Raw genomic sequence first — 19,164 nt, 5'->3', positions numbered from 1 at the left:
CCACAGGCTGTTCAGGTTGTGTATATAATTTACATTTAGCCCAGCCCCAATCAACAAGTGCTAGAGTAGTCTTTTTCCTGTGTAGTCTTATCCAGTACTACTTATTAACAAAACCCATATATATATATATATGCCGTTTAAAATGATCTCATCAAAACTGGTAAAATTTGGTACATTGTTATCTATCTTGTTTCCTATCTAGTCTAGTCATTGTCTATCTGGACACATTTTCCTAGCTAGTGTTGGAAAGGGAGAGGCTATCTGAAGCTCCAACAACATTCTTCCTCTAATTCTGCGTCCAGCAGGCATAGGGAAGGGCACCCTTCTGCAAATCTGGCTGGTTCCTGATTGCATGGGCTCTAGTGCCTGGCAACAATTCTTGATGGTAATTTCGTAGCGGTTACAAGCTGGTCATGATTGTTCCAGAAACAAAATTAAATTTGCAGTTCCCCCAGTAACATACAGTGGTTTATTTGGGGACAAATCTGGACTGAGAGAAGTCCAAGCTTCTCTTTTGTTGGGCAGAAGGGAAATATAACTAGATAACTATAGTCACCCATACGAGTAAGCCAGGAATTCATGAAGTGAATCATAAATCATTATAAAGACCACCGAAGTCTACTAAAAGGGAGTCCTGTCTGGCTATACAAAGTAGTGCATTATCATTGGGAGGATGTTTCAGATGTTAAATCAAATGTGAAATCTTTAATACTGTGCTTTTCGTATTGAGTTTCGAAAAGGATTTTTTTGCCTGTTAATGTAGGCTACTTAAAAGAGAAAATTAGTTTTAAGAGGTAATTTTCACAAATGAACTTTGAAAGCACAGAGAATGATATCCAATGATTTTTAAAATAATAGTAGTAATGAAAAATTACTGTGCATTGTTCTTGGTCTCTGGCAGCAAATAGCAGTCTTTCTATGTGAGTGCTATACAAAAAGCTAACTCCAGTCCTTTCTCAGAGAGACCAGGCAGTTGTGGCACTTTTTAAAAACTCTCTGATGTTTTCATCAAAAGACAGCTACTGTTTTTTTCTTTCTCTCAAAATTATTTTCTAGTATTATTGTGAAACACATTCATGCTTTATTTTCTTCCTCCCTAATATGTCTTTAAGTATACACTGTGGCAGTTACCTGGAATAAAAAAAAATATTTGATGCATTAAAGACTGAACAACTCAATACTGACATCTTTCCTCCAACTACATAGCATGTCAGAAGTAATTTATGTGCTTTTGAAGCTAATATCAAATCATCATAAAAACCATTTAAATCTGTGTCTAATATGCCTGAAAATATGACTCTCAAAGAAAATTGAACAGTCAGTAAATCAAAAAAAGTTTATTTTGACATTTAGTATACTACAAATGTAAATTATGCATCTACCAGAAATATAATAAATAGATAACAAATAAGGTCAAAGTCATACAGATGATGTGTGGCAGAAACTGATTCTGAGCTGTAGCATAAAATATCTCAGGTGTCTTGGATTTAATTGTGTTACGTGCTAGATGACCATGTCCAGAGGTGTTCTGTAGTGCTCCTTCTGGACTTACATCTTCTGTTGTACTCAGGGAGAGCTTACAACTTCCTTATTCTTGTGCAGGAAAAACAATCTTTATACTAGGTAAAGGAAAATGCTATCTAGTGTAGTGAGGTGTATTCTCAGAAGGACAGGGACCAGACTGATGGTTCGGGATCCTGTCAGACTGCAAGCATCAGTCTCTCCTAGCAGCAGCCAGTGAGCACACCCATCACGGAGAAGGGAAGGTGGGTACTTTTGCTTAACATAGCATGCAGACTGCTTTTGGGAGAAAAGAGAGTGGCTGTTCTGCAACAGGAATATGATATCATTATTCATTCACCCTCCTGCAGAAATATCCTCTGTCTTTCTACTGGCCTTAGCAACTTTCATGTCATGAATAAGAAAGTGACATTGAGACATTCCTGAGCTTAAGCTGAGCTTTCGTTTCCTGACCAGATCTAGTTGGTCTGGTAGATAGCTGGTCATATGGGGCCGAGTCCCCAGTTCTCCCTCTGCTTTTGCTCTGCAAAAATGACTGTAGCAAGTATTTGTAATGTACTTCTAGATATACATTTTATAGGAAATATAATTAAAATACATACACAAGACTATAAAATCCTCTCACTTAGTAGTGTGTCTCATTGTAGTGCCAGTAGTGACAGAGCTGTGTAAAATATGCCAATGAAATGATGAACTTCTGTGGCACCTGCACTGCCAGTCTCAGTCTGAACCTTTCTTTCTTCTGCATGGCTTGTCAGTTTACACTTGAGTGCAGATCAACATTTTGATGTGGTCAGGCTCTGCTCAGCTGGAAGCAATTTAACACTTGCCTTCATATACATTATATTGCCTTCAGGTTATTTTTATTCCCAATTGTTCTATGTAACATACATAGAACAAAGATTTCTGGAACTTGAAACCTGAATCTACTGTATAACTTACAGTGTCCATTGACCAGAACTGATCACTCTCTGACAGTGAGGAAGGATAACTATTTATTAACATATACAGCTGATAAAAAATCTTACTATTAGCAGCTAAAAATGCCTCAGAAATAAATTGCCTATGAAGGGATACCTTCTACAGTTATGAATTAAAACCAACCCACAGAATTTTAAAAGATCTTTCCAATGTAAAGCTGAAATTCAGTGTTTTAATTTCAGAGTCATCAAAGTTTATGATATGTCACCATCTAAAGCTGGGCAGAAAAGGACCTGAGGGTTCCGGTGGACACCAAGTTGAACACGAACTAGTAAAGTGTCCCTGCCATACAAAAGAGAAATGGTACTCTGAGCTACATTAGGCAAAATGTTGCTTTGAGGGAGGTGATGATTTCCCACTGCTCAGCACTGTTGAGGCCACACATGGAGTTCTGCATATAGCTATGGGCTCCTCAGTACAAGGGAGATACGGGCATATTGGAGAGAGTCCAACAAAGGGCTGTAAAGATGGTGAAGGGACTGAAGCATCTCTCCTGTGAAGCCAGGCTCATTTTCAGTGGTGCCCAGTGCTAGGATAAGAAGCAATGGGCACAAACTGAAATACAGGAGGTTCTGCCTGAACATCAGGAAGCACTTCACTGTACAGGCGACTGAACACTGTCACAGGTTGGCCAGAGAGGTTGTGGAGTTCCGCTCCTTGAAGATATTCAAAAGGCATCCGGACATGGCCATGAGCAGCCTGGTCTAGGTATCCCTGTTTGAGCAGAGGGATCGCATCATATGACATCCAGAAGTCCCTTCCAACCTCAGCCATACTGTGTATTTGGGCTATCCACTGTTCTTTTAGAAGATTTTATCTATGCAAACTCCTAAGCATTGTATTGATCTACGTAAAGTAGAAATTATCTTCAGTTCTTATCTTAAAATCTCAGTATTCTATAGTTTATTCTGTTTCTGAACTCCTAGGTTTGTTGCTCTGACTCCTCCTCCTCAACACATCAGTCCCCAAAGAATTTCAGTTCCTCCTTCCATGACGCAGAGACAAACTCCACAGACTCCCCATTTTCAGCAGCCTGGGGGATTACATCTAAAGACATACCAGTCAGCATCAAATCCTTCCTTTCAACCAAATAGTCTCCACATCCAAGGTAAGAAGGAAGACGCTTCATCAGTGATGTTAGTCATTTGTCATTGCTGCTTGGCTTCAATTTAAGCATTTCAAGGACATTGGTATTTTCAAGGCCCCTTTCCTCCTGAAAGAAGTAGCCTTCTAGGACACTGTGTTCAGGTTTTCTTAAAATTCTTAACCTCACTAATATTTATGTATCTTACTGTGGAGTTATGAGTTTCTCTTCAGACTGATTTTCAGTTGAAATTGAACTGCAAATAATTCCATGATGCTTGTGATTTTAATTTACTAATGTTATGCTTCTAATCACTTCCAACTATATACATGAAGAGTTACCATGTTTTCAAGAAGTGGAATATTTTTATCCCTTGCAATTGTGGTGGGATGGAAACCTCTTCTTTCATTAGCATATATGTCTCTCAGAATTGTATTCACACTTGCATTATGTAAACAGTCTCTACAAATCTTCCCTCTCCTTCTTTGTTCAATCAACTGTAAAGTCAGGAAGAAAATTAACAGCAGATGAACATAATATTGGGTTGTTTTTCATTTTTTTTTTATTATTATTATTTTTTTTAGCTAGTATGAAGCCTGAATCGTAATTACTTTAACATTTTGGGAATGTATTGACAGAAGACCGTTGCCTCTCAACTGTTTAAATATATGTATGTAATATATTTATGCATACACATATATGTGTATATAAGTATGCGTGTATATATATATATATATAATAAATATACATACACAAGCTACATAGCACAGTGCACTTTTACAGGCCTTGGGATTCTGCCTCTTGATCAGACTTCCTGAGAATGATTATAATAGATGTCATAGGAAATGTATCTTGAGAAACTAAGGCTTCTTTCACTTATTTTTATTTACTTTTCCAGATGCAAGCAGTCTCACTAGGGGTAGTGATTAGGCAAGACCATGAGGCATTTCCCAGAGTTTTTGAGTGAGAGGAGAAAGGAAGGTGTCAGTCCTGCTTTGTTCTTATTGTATTAGTCCATACATGATCAACACGAGAACCAGGCACCTTTCTTCTGGGAACTGGTAACCCTATACAGCACAACTTAGTATAAGAAGACCATAAAATTTTTGAATAGATGTGAAGGGTTATTATTGGCTTTGTCTATTCTCTGATTTTCATTGATAATCAAGGGTCATTAGAACACATAACAAAGTTTCTTAATGTATTATTCCTCATCATTTTTCATTGTTCATTGCCAAAAGTTTGACATGAGCCAGCAGTGTGTGCTTGGAGCCCAGAAGGCCAACTGCATCCTGGGCTGTATCAACAGAGGAGTAGCCAGCAGGTCGAGGGAGGGGACTGTACGCCTCTGCTCTGCCCTTATGAGGCCCCAGATGATGTGCTGTGTCCAGGTCTGGGGCCCCCAGCACAAGAATGATTTGGATCTGTTAGAGTGGGTCCAGAGAGGGCCATGACATGGGTCATTAAAACCATTTTAAGAATTCCCAGGATAGATCTCCATATAGGGGGATCTCACATGTGTATTGAAGCCCTACTCCACATCCAAACTGAAGTGAGAGCTTTAGTCTGTCTCCCAAATGGGTCCAAAAATGGATTAAGTTCAAGGGTTTGGACATTAAACCCTTACCTTACTCGATCACACATTAGTATTACCATGCTTGCCTCCCTGTCACAGGAAAAGCTATGCTGAAAATACACTTTGCTGACAGGAATTATATATGCAGAGATAGCAGCTGAAAGTTGCAATTGTACAGATCTCTGCAATTAAAATTGGTAGGAAGACAATGTGAGCTGAACTCTCCTTTTTTTCTTTCTTTTTTTTTTTTTTTTTCGTAGATATAATACATGGCAAGGCAACATCCACAATTGCGTATTAAACATTCTTTCAAAAACTAAGTAACTTATTGTCACTTTAAGATGACAATATTTTTTCAAAATATTCTCCCTCCAACTTAAGTGCAGCTGTCTCACTTATATGGGCTATTCTAAAATCTTTGTTTGTCATTTGTGGCTGGTCTGCTTACCTAAACTCTCCCTCTAAAGAACAAATATTTGGGAATTCATGGTCAGGTTTTCTCAGCAATAACAAAATTATTTCTGCCTTCCTTGTTCACATCATTATAATATAAAAGAACAAAATGGAGCTATTTCACCTGCCTGGACTATTTGTTATATAAGCCATGGGAAGCTCTATTATTTTCTGTCTCCTACAGTCCATATCCTGCCTTTTCATGATTTAAAGTTCTGTAGCTATAGCCACTTCAGCTCTGTCCACTACCAGAAAATTGTGACATTTTTCTGTTTCATTATGTAGTCTTAAACTTGTCAACTCCATTTAAATTGGCTGTACTAAGGAAGAAAAATTTCATTGCCAGGAAAGCTTTTTGAAGAAAACAAGTTCTAAACAATATCCCTTACAGAAAATCTGAGCATTTACAAGTTCCTGGAGATCTCAGAGCACTATCTTTTAGAAAGAAATGTAGGATATGCAAGATTGACTAGACTCTTATATCTAATAGCTACTTGAATTGTGATACTGCTTTTTATGGGAAAAATATTGCCTGAAGCTGAGATTTCATGAATTGTTTTGAGTGATTTTCAGCATCAGACACCTGATAATATCTGAGGGGTCTTTTTCACGCCTTAGATAGTATTATATAATGCAGTATTATATAATGCAGATAGTATTATATAATGCAGTATATAAAATGATAGTATTATATAATACAGTCTTTCCCTCCTCTTGTGAAAATCATTATTTCCATTGAAGCACGGGATGTTTTGAAATGATGTTAGAAAACTGCACTGCAGACATGAAGCTCTTCCTTTCCTTTCCTTTCATTAGACTGCAGTATTGTTTAATGCATACCCATAGACAGTAAATCTGAAACTATCCTGAACCGGAGCCTGGTGCGATGATTTACCAGCTTGACTAGGATGCCATTGTACTACTTCTAGACAGAATACTTGTAAAATACAATCCTGGTCCTGGAAATTTTCAAAAGTTGGCCCAGGACCTGCATTGTGCTGGTGAGTCTTGCAGTTAGGAACTAACTACAGGTAGTACACAGGCAGTTGCAAAAATAAAATACTTTTCTGAGACAGGTCAGAAAAGGTGAGTGAGATAGGAAAAATAGCTATAGAAACTCCCCCTTCACAGTGAGCAATCTTCTGCATATAGTGTAGAGTGACATGAAAATCCTCTGGACATGAATGTCGCTGATGAATAATGCTTCTAATTCTGCCTAAACATTTCTGCACTAAAAATCTGACTGTTCTTTAAAGTAATGCCTGTAACTCATGCCATATGTGTTTGTGAGTTAAGATGATGACCAGTATTGGCTGAGTAATGAAAGAAGGAAAAAAATAATGTAAAATAATCAGTGCAATAAAAGCAGCAATTTCTTTTAAAAACAGTCGTTAGCTGATACGAGTTAACTATAAGAGTGTAGCTATACAGGCAGCTATACTAGTAAGAATTATTTTTTGGTTAGCAAGAGTCAAAATCAATTAAAAAAAAAAAAAAGAAAAAGAAATATTTCTAGCTTTCCATGTTTGCAAGTCCATCTGGAAGTACAATGTCCAACTGATATCTTTTTGCTCTATGCTATCTTTCCTTTTTTCTTTTGCTCTTCACACTCAAATGCTACTAAATGATGTTTCTGTAATTAACCCAATGGACACTGTGGAAATATGCTGCAAAGAAACACCATAGAACACCTATAGTTCAGGTCAAAGATAGATAGAAATTTTACATACCAGAGCAGTAGAAAGCACTCACACATAATGTGTGTGTCTCAGTAATAATTATAATGATTTTCTTGAAAAAATATTCTCTGGGAAAGCTTTGTGATGCCACGCAGAGAGCTGACAGAGAAGGAAATAAATGTCTGTCAGAAAAATCCTACCCTGTGGAAATGATAACTGTGGCAGTCACAGCTAGTGACATATCAGTAATGAAATCTTTGTCCGTGTCAGGTCAATGCGATCAAGAGTCTATCACAAACTTATGTGGACCAGAATTTCAACTGTGAATTTAAAATGATCTGTGTACTTGTGGTTTTCAGATACTCAGAATCTCTCAGGTCAAGGCTCTGTATGTGATAAAGAACAAGAGCTTCTTGCATTTAGAAGAGATTCTTGCAACACACAGCAATTCTTTTTATATGTATGAATATTTCACTTCCCTCAGGAAATAATGTTATCATACCAGAAAAATACCTGTGTCTTGATTTCAATGATCTTGGCTATAGTGTATTGATTCAAAGAAACATGATTGATGTAACCTTGTGTGTGTGTTGTGCATGAGTATGTTTAAAATAGTTTGGTAACAGAGCAACGGATACAATCGAGAGTTGCAGTCCTGAGAAGATAAGTTCAATTTATGGAAGTTCATTAGCCAATGTGTTTGCCTTTTCATCTTTTCATTTTTTTTCCCATTGATTAAAAAAAAAAAAAAAAAAAAAAAAAGGTAGAAAACTGTTCCTCTGTTCCTACCATTAATTCCCTAACATATAATCTCAACAGAGGTGCCAGGAGGTATGCTCAGGGTTTAGGGCCTGAATTTTATGTGGCTTCATGTTATCCTACCCTTAGCAGTACTGTTGATTAGTTTGGGCATAGCACCATGTGAACAAACTAGAGAGCTCATAAGACCAAGTTAGGAGATTTTGCTGTATCTTGTGTAGGCTCCAGTTCCAAGAGCTCTGCTTTGACCTGATTCACTGTAATATGGACAGAGACATATTCACAGACATGGACAGAGACATTTAGTATAGTGCCCAATAACAGATTGAAAGAGAATGATGCCCCCTCTTCTTATCCATTCTGTTTATGGCTGTGCATTTGATAAGATGGGTATCTATGACACTGAATTACAAAAATAACGTGTATCTAGGAAAGTGGTATTAATCTTCCGTGTTCTTTTTCCATCTTAAAAACTTATTTGGGGGTTTATCGGTTAATTTAAGTTCTTTGTGCACTTCCCTGATTCTTGCTGGAATGTAGTGGTTAACATACCAATGCATCAAAGCTTCTAAGACTTTGCTAGACAATATTCTTTTGCTCAAATAGGGAATGAGCAAACACAGAGGATGTGACTCACAATAGCTCAACCCCAAGGTAAGTAATTTTTCTGCCAGGCTTTGGATAGCAATAGTCAAAGTTACTGCCAGATTTTTCTGCATTGGGAACAAGACACTGTGAGAAAAGCAGAAATAGAGAATGAGTACAGAGCAGTATGAAAGAACATTTCAGCATGTGTATTGAGGGGTCTTGCCAGCTGGCTCAGACCACTGTAGACTGAAATGATTGTTTCTGGTAACTTATCTGACTCAACAGTAAACTTTCAGAGGGTGTCCTATTGCTGGTTGAGAGAAAAATTTAAAAGCATTTTGAAAGGGGGCAAAAGCTGTCAATAGCTATGTAACTTCCAAGTTAAGTTTTAGATGGCTATTGTTTTTTCTTTCATTTTATTTTATTTTACTCATTTTTTTACTGAATGCCAGGATTGAACATTTAAGAATTGATGGGTTGCAAATTCCTAACGTGCTTTCCAGTCTGAATCAGTTTTGTTCCAGTTAAACTTTAAAGGAAAAAAAAAATCAAAACTGTCATCTTACATCCAGGGCTGTCAAGTACCCACAGCCTCTGCAAAAGATAATGGAAGACATGAGTGTTCAGCCTCTAGAGCAAGCAGAGCCTACAAGTTTGTGCCTGATGTGTATGTCTGCAGCCTGCTATGGATGAGGAACCATACTTCATTTTTTCTTTCTTCTTTATCTTCTTTTGCTCCTTTGTATGAGGGCAAAAAACTCTTTCTTCATGCAGGTTTTCAGACACAAGACTGACAATTATTTGTATGTTACTCCATGGAACATCTCTATCTAAAGTCTTATTATGTATGTGTAAATTATGCATGTATCTCACATTGTGCACATGAGAGTGGCTTTCAAGACTACTATTTAAAATTCAAGGACTATATTTCACATATCTTTGTTACTTAGACCTCTCTATTAATTCTGTTCTGAGTTTCAGTGCATAGGTTCAGGTTGTCTTTTCCTGTCCAAAATCCTGGCCTATCTTGATGCCTTTAAATACTGAGGTTTTTGCTTCACTTAAGGCACGTGCCAATATGTGTATGTTTCCTTGAAGGAGACCACAGAAATATAATCTCAAAGGAAAAATAACTAATAAAATTCCTAAACCATTCATCCTTCTTCCCATTTTGGCAGAAAATTGGTTATATCACATAAAGTGATACAGCATGTTTTCCACTCTATCCTTTTCCTTTCTCCATCCCTATTATTCATGAAATGCCTTATCTTTACATAAACACTTAGTGCAGCTTTAGCAAACAGTCCCATGGGGATGCTTCTATAGGGAAGTTAGCAGAAACACACCTAGCTCCTGGACACAATACAGCGGAAATTTGCCACGTGCTTTGTGATCATTGTATGTTTCTAAGCATAGTATACCTTTGCAAAGGAATTTGAGGACTGGAGGTTTGTTTGGGTTGGGGTTTCTGACAGTCAAGGCCCACAGCTTCTATGTGACATCTTGGAGGTAGTACGCTGTCTTTTGCCCTGCATTTCTATGCATAGAAAGAGAACAGCAAGAACAGCTAGCTGCAGAAAATGCAGAGGAGCTTGATTCACAGTGACTCAGGTTTTTCTAAAGTAAAAATAATTTTAAAATATTTTAATACTGAAATTATAATGGTTTCATTACTAGCATATGAGACATCTGAGAACTGTAATGAACATATTACAGAAAACAGAAATAAATACATAGTCTCTTGATCTGTAAATGCCAGCCTTCATGATCTCAGCAAAAACTGCAAAACTTGCATCTGGTAGCATTTTTTAAGGGGGAGAAATGACATTGCTTCCATGAGAGAAAACTACAGGTCAGGATAGTGCTGGATATCTGCCTATGCCTCTTCCATTGAGTATATATCCCTGTTTCACCAAGAAGCTTTGTTTTGGTTATATAAATATATATATTTTGGTCTGAATTTCTATGCAAATTTGATCAGTTTTATATGCCTCTCTCAAATATATCTCTTAAAGAACAAAAATAAATAAAAAATAAATAAATAAATGGAAAGTAACACAAAAACCCTGGTGGGGATCTTTTATGTCAAGTGACATAGCTGAGCTCAGTTCTCCTTCCCATAGACTCATTGCTACTGAACTGCAGGAGAGACTCTAATCCTGTGCATACAAACATGAGACCCCGTGGATCATTAGCTAGCAGCCCTTCTGAGTCTCTGAGGCACCCCCACTATCAACCAGCCCTCAGTGGCAAACCTCAAAATTTTATTTATTCTTCCATTTTCTCAGCAGGGGTGAATCTGCTGCTTTTATTCACACCCTACTTATGCAATCCTATTATTTTGAATTAACCCATTTCTTAGATTCTTTAGACAGTAGACCAGCGTGAAGTCTAGAGATTACCAGTTTAACCAGAAGAACCGCAAAGTTAAAGGGAGAAATCTGAAAAATCTCACCTTCTATTCAGTCAGTGCCTCTCAGAAATCATGTTAGGGTCAGGAAGTCCATGAAGCAGAATGCACTGGGAATTTGTAGCAACTGGAGAAAGTCCTGGGGAGCTTCATTAGAAAGCTGCTTTATGGGCAGAAAATAATCGAAGTCCTGGTGCTACTATTTTTCCATTCATTTCTCATGGTCAATATTCCATGCACTGTCTCTTGTATCTATGTCCAGCTGTTTTATTGACCACTTTCTTCTCCATGTTCTAGGTTTTTATGGTCAGCTTCAGACTTTCTGCCCTCCCCATTATCCTGATACTCAGAAGAACGTACAACACAATGTTTCTTGCAGTATGGTTCCTCCCTTTGAAGACTGCTTATTACCTACATCAGTGGGCCAGGCAGGGCTTGGTGTTTTTCATCGAACTTTTTCAGCTCATTCTGGTATTACAGGTAAATGTCAGCTGGGGACTTTCTAGACAGTGGTGTACAGTTTGTGGACTTTGACAGATCTGCTTCAGATATGAATATGACTGGGACCTGTCATGACAGGATTTACTCTTCACAAAGAGGAGGGGAGCATTCGGGCACAGTCACCATGGATCACTGTAATATCTAGCCCATGCGCAAACTCTGCGCTGTTGAGGGTTTCTCAATGGTCTAACCTCTGGTGGTCAGAGAGTCACAAGATCACATATTCATTTCTAAATACATGTACAGTCCCTCAAGCCCTGCCTGATCTTTGCTCAGCCACCCTACTCAGATAGAACTGTAGCAGGGACCTAAGATGACTTAAACCATCAATTTTCCTATATCCATGTTTGACTTTTCTGTTTTGAAATTCATTTAGTCACATTTCCATGACACAAAGTGTCTGGCTACACACTTTTCTGTTCACACTTCACTTCCTCTCTTCCTAACTGAAAGGGTATTGCATGCTGCTCTGGAAAGGAGAAAATTACCTCTGTGTAGAGAATCAGCGAAAGGCAATGTAATATACTTAGGGCTTAATTGCATAGTATGCCCAAGTTTTTTCTTGTCCTTCTATACAGCATGATTTTCAATTAACATTTATTGCGCTTTGAAATCTCTTTTACATCTTTACCCTTCAGTAAATAGCCAGTGCAGCCATGTCACTTCAAAGTCTCATGTTATAGAAAGATGTAGTCCCAAAGACAAAAAAATTTCAGCAGTTATTTTTGTGCTTACATCAATTACTTATTGAAAATAGGAATTTCTGTCCTAGTGGCTGGTTTATGGCAATTGAGTTCTACAATACTTTTTTGTCTTATATATTGGGTATGATGAAACTGGGTATTGGGTATGATGAAATTCTGTAACCAAGCATGAAGTTAAATTTAAAAGTTATAACAATTGTAGTATCCATTAAGTGTGCAAGTATTAGTTGTGATTAAGTCTGCTGTAATTCAGACTTGATTCTGACAGTTCCTCCCTTGGCAAACAGTAAGTTATGTATTAATTTCAGACATACATAGGCTTGCTTGTTTTGTTAGTCTGTTTGGTCTGAAGCTGTTTCCAATTCTCTGCATAACTATTAAGGTATTCTCCATGGCATACTTATCCTGGCTAATTAATTATTTTTGTACTTTTTCCAGTTTATGACTTTCCAGCAGGGCCCACAGGCATCTTTGGTGATTCAGCCCGCAGCATGCCAGAGGATAGCAGTTTCCTACAAATAAATGCAGTGGATCGTTGTCCCAGCCAGCTTTCTTCTGTCTACACTGAAAGCTAAAACCATCTAACTCTGACAAGAACTTGGTTCCATTTCATCTTGCCCTTCTGATATTTCTCTACAAATTTTTTCTCTCCGTAAAACTACCATGTATGTATGGGGATATGGGTTAATATACATACAAAAAACAAACAAACAAACAAACAAACAAACAAAAAAAATTACCAAGCATTCATCAAGTAACCAAGCAGTCGGCTGAGAAGGAGATCATTGGGAGAAAGAAAGTTTTGCCAAAACCTTAGCAATCCTTTCTTTTCTTTTCATCTGTGGCACAGCAACTCTACTTTTTTGTTGTTGTTGTTATTGTTGTTGTTTATTCTTTTTAATTTCTCAAAGGGAATTTGAAGACTGAATAAGAAAACTGGTTGTTGGCTATATTCCTTTCAACCTGAACAGTAGAATCATTGAAGAATGCAACTTTAGAAAATTCCTTAAAAAGGAAGTAAAACCAGAGTATACTACAAACATTTCAAAGATACACAGCTTTTTGCACAGCCTGTTTGTATTTGGTGCTTCTGAAGTTAAACACAAACCAGCAAAATAAAAGGGAGAGAAATTACACACACATCCTGGCACTACCCATTGGAGGCATTGGCATGTCTTCTCTATGGGTCCAAAGATCCTTGGAACTGGATTTTCTTACAGGCTTTTGTTTAGGTGTGTTTTCCATTCCTCTGTATTTAAGCCATATAATATGGCAGTTACTTTTTTCCAACATTCCTTCTGACCCAGTTCTTCATGCAAAGAAGGGTAAAATGCACTACATGAGAAGGTACATTGACTTCATCTATATTTAGCACAGTTGCTAGAAAAAAATAACATTTGAACTTTATGTTGATTTTTAACTGTATTGTAGGGCTTTATTTGCTGTATGTACCATAATAACTCTGTAGGAAAGTTTAAAATACTCTTCCTTAAATTCCATAGATTTAAAAGCAATCCATACTGATTCAATTAAATTTTTGTTGCCCTAATATTTTAATTTCCATAACATATTTTCAGTAAGAAGAACTACTCGTAAGTTTGCTATGTTCCCTCTGGTTATTCAGAGATGTAAAACTGGTTTAGTGGTTTTGTTTCTTCTTCTTAGGGTCAGGCTCTGGTCCTCAAATTTTGTACAGGGTACAATAAAATGAGGTTGCCTCTTGTGATAGCCACAAGAGTATGAGTTAAAAACACAATTTTGAAATAGAGATGAGTCATCACTGCGAGGATGTTTAGTTTGGGAGCAACACTTACATTATGTAAGACTGAGCTTTTAGATTATTCCGTTTTCAGCTATTTTGTGGACTTACTGCATAAGTTGCATTTTAATATTCTTACAACTTGTTTTAATATGAAGGACAAAAATCCAAAGATTCTTTCTTGCTGGCTAGACTGTAACTATGCTTCTGAAATCACTCATCCAGAACGATGAATTTTAAAAATTGTTTATACACATTTTCTTGTCCTGAAAAGCTTTTCAGAGCTATTGAATAGAATGTGGGTCAATTTCTTAATTTAATTTGCCATTATGTTGCATAGGTAAATTTATGTCCAGACATTTGTAAACACTGGTAATGCTCTAAAGATTGTTTTCCTGAATTTTGTCCTTACACACAGGCACATCTGCTCATATATTTAAATGAGAGATTTTTATCCAGTAAGCTCAAAGTAGACATGAATAAGCCATGTACATAAACTGTGTAAATCAATAAGTAATAATATGGCTTAAATAAAGAGAATTCTCTATTAAATTTTTCCACTTTGTATTCTATTTCTCACATCACAAGCACGACCCTCTGCTTCACCTTCCATTAGTAGTTCTATTTGTTACCATATGCATATTTCATTGGAGTAAATAACATCAGGTTTCCATACACAGCTATAAGATACACATGGAAAAAAATCCCACTTGCATTAGTGTAGGATTAGGCCTTTTTAGTAAAGCTTCAATTTTGTGCTGACTTAAAGCCCATTCTGTGATCTCTGCACATGCATATCTTGTTTCAGCAGGTGTAGCTAGACATGCTGAACACTTCCCATTTCAAACCTGTAGGACTGCACTTTTTTCCACCAAAGTCACTATGAGGAGAATTGGGCCCACTGCATGGGTATGCATGTGTATATATATATATCTAATTTTGTATATAGAAATCCTTCAAGGTTCTCCATGGTTATCCAGGATTTGTCAGCTACTGTGTATCAAACTGAAATACTGCTGCTGACTTCAGATCTCTACCACCCTGATTTTTATTTTTTTGAAATATTTCTTCTGGTATCTGATAGCACAAGCTATCGAGTACAGATGGCTTGTAAGTCATAGATGATCCTGACCAAAGGGAAGGTGGAAAGACAGATTTCAAGAATGGTGTGATTTTTGCATTCATCAGTTTAATTTGAGAAAGGAAAGATTTCCAAGTCATTCATTCATTCCTGTGTATGCCTAGATTTATGTATGTATATATGCATTCACAGTATACAGCTTTCTACAAGTCTTAATCTTAAAAAAGGAGCTAGAATACAGCCAAATTAAGCACATTAGAGTGGGCTACCACTCTGTAAAAAGGTACACCTTTTTTTACTTCCATGTCATAGACAAAGGGGATTCTTCATGATTATTTCGTTATTCTCTTTCCAGTCAGACTGACTTTGGGAGATAGATAAACTTATATCACCAAGGGCAATTGTATTTAAAATAAATAAATAAATAAATATATCGTGGTTTTGGTAGGGAATCATGTTTGTCACATATTAAAATGAAAATGGTGCTTGTGAAAATGAAATGCATAATGCCAGTTTCTGACTTGTATGCAAATATTTGTGCCTTGGTGATTTTTGTGTTGTTGCTCTAGTTGCTGGATAACATTAACTTCCTAAAGGGATTCATACCTAAGAAATGAAGTTATTTTAGACCATGGACATTAAACAATACTCTAATGAAATTATTTACAATCATTCTTTTTATACACTTCTCTGTTTTCAGAGTCACGGTATTTTTATATCTGCATTAGAAGTGGGTCTACACTGGAGTTTAAAATATAATTTCAAATAGCATATGAGTACTTTTGTGAGTGCATGGGTGAACATGTGTTTGGATATCCCTCTCTATGTATATATGTACATGTATATATGCACACATACATATAGGGATTGTGGTTTCCTAGTGCTGGGTGATGAAGTATTGAAGTGCTGAGGCCATCAGTCACATTGTATTGTATTTTCAACTTTCTTTGAAGAGGTGTGAATGAGTTTAAAAATTTTAACTGTTTATTCTTTGTTTTCCCTGTGTAATTTTACAGCAAATAATTCAAAGAGCACTTTTTTGTTGTTTGCATGATTTTTTATATATTTTCTATTTTCTAAGAACAGATAAAACAAAAGAAAAAGACCACAGTTTAAAATTAGCTGGGTGGGATTTTATTTAATAAAAAAAAAATCCCTCTATTATATACAGAAAGCAGCAACTTGTGTAGTATTTTTTACATGAAGCACTTCATTGAGGAGAAAAGTGGGAATAAGTTTTTCCAAAACCTTACAGGATTTTCTACATATTTATAGATGCTTATATATACAGATATGAACTCAATTTTCCATAATGTATATCTGGCTGATATTTGCTCTAATGAAGTATCTGTTACAAACCATGAAAAATAAATTTTCAAAAGAATTTATGTTTTTTCTTTACTAGTATGTGTAAAATTTTATGATTTGTTACAGTTAATTTTCATATAATCGTAAATTCTTTGGTCCTGTTTCATAAAATTCTTTTTTTATGTAAAAGGTAAAAAGGAGAGTATTTGCACATGGTAGAAAATAAAACTGGAAAAATATATCTCAATGACGTGATTATTAGAACATCTTATTTTGAGATGCCTTTGAGACTGCTCAAGTCATTGTCCTCCATAAAACTGCTAGTATCTGTGTGGATTAGAATAATTAGAAACAGAAATATATATATATATATATATTATATATATATATTTGAGACATATATATATATGTCTCAAAGATTTCTTCTAAAAAACACCTTGATTAGAATATTAAGATTACATTTAATGATTGTTAAAGTGAAGCTAGAGATTTGTAGAGACAAGTGAGTGGCTCTGTGTGTTTACACTCTGGGTGGAGAAACAAATAAAAGAAGAACATTTAATTACACTTGTGCTGTGATAGTTTTTTTTTGTTTGTTTCTTCATTCACATGTTTCTGAAATCAAACATAGTTAAACACAGTTTTACTTTTCTGTCTGGTTACAGCAGTATTTCTAACATTAAGAATAGTTAGTGTTTCTAACTGTTATGAAGCTGTTTCAGAGCATTTAATATAAGAAAAAAAAAAAAAAAAAAAAAAAAAAAAACATCTATTTTCATTATGCATTAGGGAAATATACTTCAACTTTTAAAGAATATTTAATTAGTCTGAATAGTGAAAAATATGAACAACAACCAAAAAAAAAAAAAAAGTAAAATACTTTTTTTTAAAAAGTGAAAAAAAAAAAAGTTTGTGAAGAGACCTTTGAAAGTAATGGTCAAGTCTGATTTTACTATGAAATTATTGGAAGATTTGCTCTGAGTCAATCATGAACCGAACCAAACCTAATGAGGCCTGGTATGTGTGTGACCTTAGAAAAGGCTTACCAAAACCACATTTTTCCCAGTGAATTCTTATTCACACTGTATCTTAATTTAATATAGGAAACTTGCCCCATGGTTTAGAAAAAATTGCTAGTGGATCCTGTGGGCAACCGTGAAGAACTTTGATTTCATGAATTTTAGTGTTTCTCCATTCAGTTTTTCTCTTTGATAGAGCCCTTAAAATAAGAATTACACCAGTTCAGTACACACTGGGTTGTAACATGGCCTGAAATGTCTCAAAGTCATGTGCTTTTCTTGGCCTAGGTGCCTGAGCCAAACCATTTTTTAACGATATCCTGCAGCCCTTCCTATGGCAAAATAGTGCAGTGTAATAGAGAAATTACAACAATAATTATGTTCCTGCAAAGCACATCAAGTTGCCTGATTTTTTTATTCTGTAAAGTGTGGTTTCTTTTTTGTCCTAATTCAGAACAAAACACCATTTTGAAACACCAGAATTTCTTATGAGATGGAAATTCCAGAGTGGAGTTACTTTGTTGCTTGTACTTGGTTACAGGAGTTCTCCCATGCACCTGTGACAAAGTCTATTCCTGTATTCATACCAACTGTGCCCTGTTGAAAAATAACTTAATTAAGCTAATATTTGCTATACAACTAGATCCTTCAATAAGAAAGAACATACAAACAATGTGGAACATTCTTCCATTCTGAATATGAATTTATTCATATTTACTGCACCTAATTAAAATATGTCTTATATTCGAAGTTAGAATGACTATGTCTGTAGGAAAACACTATATCCATTTTCCTAGGCCATTATTCTTAGGCAAATCAGGAAAATGCTGTGATACTTCTTCATGTTAAGATTCATTAAAGTTGTCATTTCCTGCCTTGGATCACTTCATCACTCAAAATAACACCGAATGCATTTTTAATTACCTGCTGCACAAATATATTTTTAAACACTATCTGTTAACCACTGTAAATAAGCCTCCTCAAGAAGCAACAGAAAAAAGTATCTTGCATAATTGGAAGTTTTAAAGTGGACTGTTTTTGCATGACTCTATACACTCACTCACTAATAAAAAGCTACAGGAAATATAATGCTAATACTTAATACTACAGATTTAAAAAATGCTAGATTTTTGAGGTTGCTATGCTTTCTTCCAAAATTTTAATTTATATTTTGCATCTATCTTCCCTGAAAATATAATTTTCTCATTTAAAAGCAAGGTATGAAAAGTAATTCTACCACATCTTCCCATGCCATTTATAGATTTACAGCCAAAGTAAACTTACCCAGCAGTCAATATCATTAATGATTTACAAATGAGATGGGCTAGTTCAGTGAACTGTAACAAAGAATGCCTCTCTATGTGTCTAGTTAAAAGCTCCACATACCTTTGTTATAACCAGAAAATGCAAACCTCATGCATGGTTGCAACTAGATACACAGGATAAAGCATTATATCTAGGTAGACAGATGAAAATTTAACCATTTCCTCAATATCATGCATTTTTCTCATTCTGCCAGACATACTTGACCCTGTCCATTATTGGGCACACTGTAGGATGCTTACACATGTAAATCACCCGACTTTAACTATTCCAGGTACAGGCACAGTGAGATTATTTAAATTCATGGAATCCAGGGTGACCCAGCCTCCTCAATCCCTCAAAATTCTCAGAAAATACCAGCAAAATTCTGTTGGGAAAAAAAAAAAAAAAAAAAAAAAAAAGCCAATGTTGTTGCTAG

The 19,164-nt window shown here is 35.9% G+C and overlaps 1 protein-coding gene across 5 annotated transcripts in view; it reads left to right on the top strand.

The window, feature by feature from the left end:
* GLIS3 (GLIS family zinc finger 3) overlaps positions 1-18,103 on the top strand; it is a 181,453-nt gene extending 163,350 nt beyond the window's left edge. For all 5 annotated transcript variants that reach the window (XM_068667942.1, XM_068667944.1, XM_068667945.1 and 2 more), the window contains 3 exons: positions 3,429-3,610; positions 11,349-11,531; positions 12,695-18,103. In XM_068667942.1, the coding sequence (XP_068524043.1) occupies positions 3,429-3,610; positions 11,349-11,531; positions 12,695-12,831 (502 nt within the window). In that variant the 3' untranslated portion in view covers positions 12,832-18,103. The remainder of the gene's footprint in view (positions 1-3,428; positions 3,611-11,348; positions 11,532-12,694) is intronic.
* The last annotated feature ends 1,061 nt before the right edge of the window (positions 18,104-19,164 follow it).

Source organism: Anas acuta, chromosome Z (assembly GCF_963932015.1).
Source record: "Anas acuta chromosome Z, bAnaAcu1.1, whole genome shotgun sequence".
Taxonomy (NCBI): domain Eukaryota; kingdom Metazoa; phylum Chordata; class Aves; order Anseriformes; family Anatidae; genus Anas; species Anas acuta.
This window is presented reverse-complemented; position numbering and strand designations above follow the sequence as displayed.